The following is a 7,168-nucleotide window of genomic DNA, read 5'->3' as shown; positions in this document are numbered from 1 at the left end:
GAACAGTGCTGCCACACCCAGCATCACCACAACTCGGCCCAATCTAGCACCTGTGATCCACGCTGCCGCAGAAAAGGTAACATTCCCGGAAGGTCGTCGATCAAGGAAGCAGCAAAGCGAGTCCCGATCCCTCATAGCCACCGCATCATACAGATTCCACGCCGAACTTGAAGCCAAAACCAACCTGCAAAAACCTCAAGCAATACCCCTCATAGAAGCTCTTCGAACGCTAGCCATTCATCCCCGTTCGGCAGTAGACCGCATGGCGTAGGCGAGGCCAAAGGCCAACCTAGATGCTTAGGTCGCCGCCGGACGAGAAGTGATCTCTTGGTCTAAATCAGCCGCGTCACCGACCTTAAAGTTTTCTCTTGCTCTCTCTTAGAAACCTTGTTAATCTTATAATTCAGTCGTTCATTCTTACTAATACAAGTATACGTCAGTTATTTGAATTCTGTCCCGTCCATAAAATTTCTTATAGAATGCCAAGATTAGTAGACGATGGAGGGCGGAAGCAACTAGCAAGGCATAATTATACGACTTGCAACGGAATTAATTTTTATTTTCTTTTTTTTATTTTCTTTTGCAACGCAATTATTTCAGTCTCTGCTAGGCTATAGTTTCTTTCCCCACATAGGGAAACAGCATAATCGAGAGGGACTGACAGGAGCAGCTAGAGAGCTCTATTATTTTATACTTGTTGCTTTCTATCTCTCATGCTCAGTCTCTCTCTCTCACTCACTCTATCCCCAAGAATCAAAATTGTCGTTTTACCTCTCACAACCCCAAAACCGGCCACTTCCTCTGTTCCTCCCCAAGTCCCCATTCGCCATTCCTCACTGCTCCATCTTCCTCTATTTTCCCATAAACCCTTCTGCATTATTCTACCCCAAAACCCCATTCTGCTCCAACACAAAAATGGACAACTTAATTCTCAGCTTCCTTCTCATACTGGTCACCTCCAAAGGTAAGTAAAGCTTCAATCTTTCACTCTCACTCTGCTTCAAGGCTTTACAGTCACTCCAACTGGGTCTCTCTCAAAACTCGCATTTCTTCATGGGTTTCTGTTTAACTCTTCCGGGTCTCTCACAAACTCTCTCATTTCTCTCAATGTTTTGCACTAACCACTTTATGTGTGTTGCAGGCGTTTCCGGTGCTACATTCACCTTCGTCAACAGATGTGACTACACAGTTTGGCCCGGGATTCTCGCAAATGCAAACAGTCCTAGGCTCGACAGCACAGGATTCGAGCTCCCAAGACAAACTGCCCGAACATTCCAAGCCCCGACCGGCTGGTCCGGCCGTTTCTGGGGCCGAACCGGCTGCACTTTCGACGGATCCGGTTCCGGGTCATGCCAAACCGGAGACTGCGGCTCCGGCACTGTGGAATGCAACGGCGCCGGAGCCGCCCCGCCGGCCACTCTAGCCGAGTTCACTCTCGGCACCGGCGGCCAGGACTTCTATGACGTCAGCCTCGTCGACGGGTACAACTTGCCCGTTTTCGTGGAAGGGACTGGCGGGTCGGGTCAGTGCGCTTCCACCGGGTGCTCCACGGATCTGAACCTGCAGTGCCCGACTGAGCTGAGGAGCGAGGATGGGAGCGCGTGCAAGAGCGCGTGTGAGGCGTTTGGGAGCCCCGAGTACTGCTGTAGCGGCGCGTATGGCTCACCCTCGACTTGTCGGCCGTCGGTTTACTCCGAGATGTTTAAGGCTGCTTGTCCCAAGTCGTACAGCTACGCGTACGACGACGCTACGAGTACGTTTACGTGCACCGGAGCTGATTATACGGTGACGTTTTGCCCTTCATCTCCAAGGTAATTAAAGCTTGAAGCTTTGATTTTATGGTTCATTTGCTTTATTGTTTCACAAGCTTTTATCTTTGTGCTTAGTTTTTAGTATTCAAAGATTGAATCTTTGAAGGTATATTTAGATTTTTATACTCAAAACTTGTCAAATTAGGCTAATTAATATTCTCTAAAAAGCAGATTGTTTGTTAATCTATCTTTTTCTGTTTGTTCTTGGTGATTTAGTGGCAAATTGCCAATGCCATCCTGCCAAAGATTCTCTTTTTAGTGGTGGATGGAATTCCTTATTGTTTTGTTTAGTATATTAGGGTTTTCTATTCAGGATTGTTGGGTTGGTTTCCATGTGAAAATAGTTTTATGATTATCATTCTCAACTGTCACTCCAAAGTAGCTGATTAACAATTATTTGGTTCCCAATAATTGATCATGTGGTTTATAGTTTTCTTAACATTTCAACATGCGGTTCATGTTCTTTGCTAATAAATGATCATGTGTTTTGCAGTCAGAAATCTTCTAGAGATTCAACACCAATGACAGGAGGAGCAACTTCACAAGATGGGGTTGCTGGGGCAGACCCGGGGTTCACTTATTCGGGTTCGACTGCAGGATCGGTTCCGGGTACTGGGTCGGTTCCGGTTACTGGGTCAGGAGGTTCTGGATCTGGTGAGGCAATGCTGACAGATGGGTCATGGTTAGCTGGTTTAGCCATGGGAGACTCACCAAGGGCATTGTGTCCCTCAACCCTAATGACTCTATCAACTTTATTTTTTATCTTGTCCTATCTTTTCTTGTAGCCCCCTAACTCTCTCTCTGGCTTTTGCTCTTAAATCTGAACCCTTCAGAGAGATTTGCAGTGCTTTAGTGGTCACTGGAGTTTTGCCTAGCTTTGGTAGAAAAGCTGAACATTTCATCAAGATTGTAAACCACATCCTTCAAGATTCCCTCTAGATATCATTGTAACATAGATCATTGTAGTATTTTATGGGAATAGTAGGTCACTTTTTCTTTCCCACTCAAGCTTTTTTAGGGATCTGTTGCTTTTTAGGTTTTGTTTCTCTGTTTGATTCTTGATTAATCAAAAAAGAAGCAACATGTGGATTTTGGATTTTTCTCCTAAAAGGGAGTTTGTAATGTGAATGTGCAAGTAAAATGGTGGCTTTAGATCACTTTGCGGGTATTTCAAGTTTATGTTAGCTCTGCTGTGTCTGCAACCAAAAATTCATATTTCAAGTTCCATGCTTCGTGTTTCTTGGATTTATGCTAAACTTCCTTGATAAAAGCTCGAGTAAACTTTGAATATGTATTCCCAAACTAAATGTAATGCATTAGTTAAACCCGCTTGTGAAAGTGTGCACGATGCTTCAAAATGGAGGATGTTCTAGTTTATGTCGAGCTCATTACTCGCCTTAATGCATTGATTAGATCAAGTAATGATTTTAAAAGAGTCTCTCCAAATGTTCTAAAGGTCTCGTTTGGTTCATGGAAAGGAAAATAATTCATTTGTCTTTCCCATGGGAAGAGAAATGAAATTTTCCAATAACTTTCAATTTTGATGTTTGGTAACTTAAGGAAAGTTATCAGGATAGTTGTTAAAAATTTTGTAAATAATGTAATAAAATAATATGTTGTGAGTAATAAATGCATGGAAAGAATGAGGGAAAGTGACTTCTTTGAGATTTGGAAGGAACCACTTTCTCTCTTATTTTTCCTTCGTTCAGAAAACGATTTCATTTCTTTTTGCATCTCAAACGCAGGAAAGTGATGCTTTCTTTCTGCAAACCAAACGTGGCCTAAGAGTTAAAGAGTAGTAATGAAAACCCGAATGTTTCTGTACTCAGGTTTCAAATTTAGAAGGTTTGAATTTACAGCTACTTTAATTACTCACTATCCAAGTTCAGGTTCTGTGGATCGTGTTTGGTGGAATGTGAAAGGGTTGAATTCGTTTGTTGAATTTTTCAGAGGATAGTAACTTAAGCTGTCAGTGGGGGTTGGCTGGAGGGGCCAAAGAACAAATGCAAATCAAATCTTTACGAGAAAAATAAGAGGGCATATGGAGTAAAAGTGAGACATTCGTGTAAAAAGATATAATTAGCAGCAGTATCATTGTTGATCTAATCATAAGACCTTTAACTTTTCTTCGGAAAATTGGCGGAAAAGGAACTTGATTTTGACATTGTTGAGTTAAGAATATATGTTCAATGTCCCACCTTGAAAATTTTCATCAAACACTAATCCACTTTTTCGACCAGTCTAGCCTGATTTACGCTTCAATCATGTTCGATTGATGTAAGCTTAAAAGTCTGATGCTTTGATTAGCCTCAACTGTATTATTTTGGGTTCTCAACATTACAAATGACATTTTGAAACCGTTTGAGAGGTTGAAATTGAAAGAAACGTAGTGTTTTGGGTTTGTGCCGATCTTAATTGAAGAAGATGTCGGTAACTTGAGAATGAATTTGGTCTAGTTTCTTCATTTACTTTGTGAATTGAATGAATCACGGATGGCTTGTGCTGATATGCTAGGGACTGCAGCCATCAGAATTGAAAGAACAACAGGACTCATATATCTATAGCATTTTGCATTTACTCCATTAATAAACATGTGGGTCATAAACCACTAGCTAGAATCATATCCTTGAAATTATATTCAAACTGATTAGAAAATCCCATGCCATCAAGTTTTTCCATTAGTCTAATGACCCTTCAATGTGGCCTGGAGGAGGTCTTTCCCAAACAATAATGACCGTTCAATGCTTCAATTATTTACCAGCAATTGGTTGTAGGATGCGCTAATGAAAGATTTAGTCTTCTGGGAATCATGGTATCTTAAAAAGTATTGAAGATGATGTGTGCAGTAAATGTGAGCTTCAAGCTGCATAGGGAGATAACGATGTGTCCTGCATCATATGAAATGCAGTAACAATGAAGTTTTTCAACGAAACTCCGATCAATTTTCCTCATTAGATTATAAGTTTCTGCTTCTATGCTCAAATCTGTTTGTAGAATTTCTATCACAGCTGCATGCTAACATGTCTAGGTTCTTCACCTTAACATAGTGAAAATGTTGAGTTTGTAGTCCTATTTCCATACTTGACACTGACCCAGTACTCACCACAAAACACGAAAAAGGTATGCGATCCATGCTTATTGGTCTGATCTTCTGTCTCCCAGGTTTGCCATTCCTTCAAGAGTTGTCCACCACATCACCGGCTGGTAGACTTTGAAGATTATAATCTGTCAGGCACATTTGGTAGCACCCATTAGCATGTAGAGCAGTCCAAAGCATTATCCCATTCATAGAAGGATGAGAGAAACCTTCTCTTACAACTTGCTCTAGATAAATGGCTAGCCCACAAAGTAAACTATTAATCTTCAACAGCAGATTGAATTCTTAGCAATATGTAATAAGCAACACTTTATTGTTAGATATTTGACATATTATGTTGTTAGACTGTCAATCCGCACTATAATATATTCAAATAAGAATTTATTTAATCAATAATCTAAATTGACACAATATAATATGTTAAATTGTCTATCAAGAGAACATTTTAAATATATTACACTTGGTTTACCTACATTTCTTTATCTAGAGTATTGCTATTATCAACATCTATGAGCCAAATAGGAAGGCCTAGTGACTTGTCCGTAATAGCTCTCACTAGAGGAGTGTTTGGAATTGACGTATTGTAAAATGACCCACTATCTAATCCAATCCCATCCGTTGAAAATCCACCTTCTTGAAGTTATCTCAGCCATGAGACATAGATATCAACTCTGGAATCTACATCACTGCAGGTCTCCACCACATTAAACTCATTTATAAAAAGGATGGCCAAAGAATTCCAGTGTGATTCCTGCTCCTCGAAAGCAAAGTGAAGCATTTAATTGTGGACATCCCAATGGATGAACTCTTCTTTGTATTGGCTCATAAGGCTTTTTCGAGAGATGACGGTTGGTTTTAGCTTATTGCCTGTGAGGTTTCTGAAAGTACTAGATTGAACAAAGTATTGTTGTATGATAGAGTAGCTAGACAAGAGGACAATAGACACCAAGAGAACACATCAATTGCTAACGCAGTGTAAACCTCACCACCGAGGAAACATCATTGCAAGGCTGTTTATGTAGCTCACACACAGAAAACAATTCACTATGAAATCAAGGTTTTACAAGATACAAGTTGTGATATTAAACGCAAACACTTTACAAGCAATATAGCTAACTTGTTTACAACTTGAACAACCAATACTACACCTTCAGATGACTCACAATAGGTTTTACTGAATCGACCTTCCTTTTGCTCCTTGTATCAAGGACTCACTAATCTCAAGTATGATGTATAAAGTGAGCAAGCAAAGTAAATAACAATCAAAGAGAGTTTCTGCAGAAAACAGTTTGTGATGACTATGCAACACACAATGAACAATACTTAGACTCAAAACTCTGCACGCATAATCAGTTTCAAAAACCTTTTATATAGGGGCAAGTCTCCCCCTCAAAACAAGATCTTTTTCACCACAGAATAAGATAAATATAGAAGGATTTGAAAGCCGAAATCAACTCTCCCTAACTGTATGCAAACTTGATCTTTATCTGATATGCACTTTCGAAAGCTTTTTAATGCAGATAAGTATATCAAATCAAATTACCAGATATGCATATCAATTTCAAATCATGTGAATGATATGGAATGAATACCACCTTTAACTCAAGATCAGTGAGGTGATTCTCCTTGATTTTCTCTTTATAATCCGATTCTGCAATCTTCTTCTTGTTTCCTTGAACCACTGGGAAAGTAGGAGAAATACTCTCCTAGTTCTTTGCAACCTCTTATCTCCTAGTGTCTTTGGGAATGTGTGTGTTGAATGAGAATAGCCCAACATACTTACAATCTCCCCCTTTGAGCATTCCCATTCAACACGCACACTCTTCAAGTTCAATACTGCAAAACAGACTTTATAGACTAACCAAATACCAACAATCAAAACATTTAGGAGAAGAACCTAAAGATTTTCTTGAATCGAAGGAATCAGTTTCCATCATTTTCCCAGATTCAAGTAAGAGTTTAAAACAATAGAAACAAAACAAAATAAGCATCCAACCAGTTTTGTGCTTATGCACTTACATACCAAAATAAAATTGTCCATGAAAAATAAAAGAAAGAAGGAAGAAAAATAACAAAGAAAAACTTCTACTTCTCCCCCTTTGAATGGGAAAGCTCAGCAATCTCCTCCTTGAGTTTGGTGATCCGATCATAGACCTCTTCACTGTCCTGCGAGTCACCACTGGTTGCGTCGAGAGCCTCCCAAGGAACATGAGGAACTGTGCACGGGCGAGTGGCAGCCCTCTTGCTTGTTTCAGCCTCT

The 7,168-nt window shown here is 40.1% G+C and overlaps 1 protein-coding gene across 1 annotated transcript; it reads left to right on the top strand.

Annotated features, from left to right (window-relative positions):
* Positions 1–660: 660 nt before the first annotated feature.
* Positions 661–2,968, top strand: LOC112172771 (thaumatin-like protein 1). Its single transcript, XM_024310247.2, has 3 exons — positions 661–964; positions 1,142–1,811; positions 2,305–2,968. The coding sequence occupies exons 1-3, from the start codon at positions 916–918 to the stop codon at positions 2,594–2,596; spliced, it is 1,011 nt and encodes a 336-aa protein (XP_024166015.1). The 5' UTR covers positions 661–915; the 3' UTR covers positions 2,597–2,968.
* Positions 2,969–7,168: the final 4,200 nt, after the last annotated feature.

This window comes from Rosa chinensis, chromosome 6 (assembly GCF_002994745.2).
Source record: "Rosa chinensis cultivar Old Blush chromosome 6, RchiOBHm-V2, whole genome shotgun sequence".
Taxonomy (NCBI): Eukaryota; Viridiplantae; Streptophyta; class Magnoliopsida; order Rosales; family Rosaceae; genus Rosa; species Rosa chinensis.
This window is presented reverse-complemented; position numbering and strand designations above follow the sequence as displayed.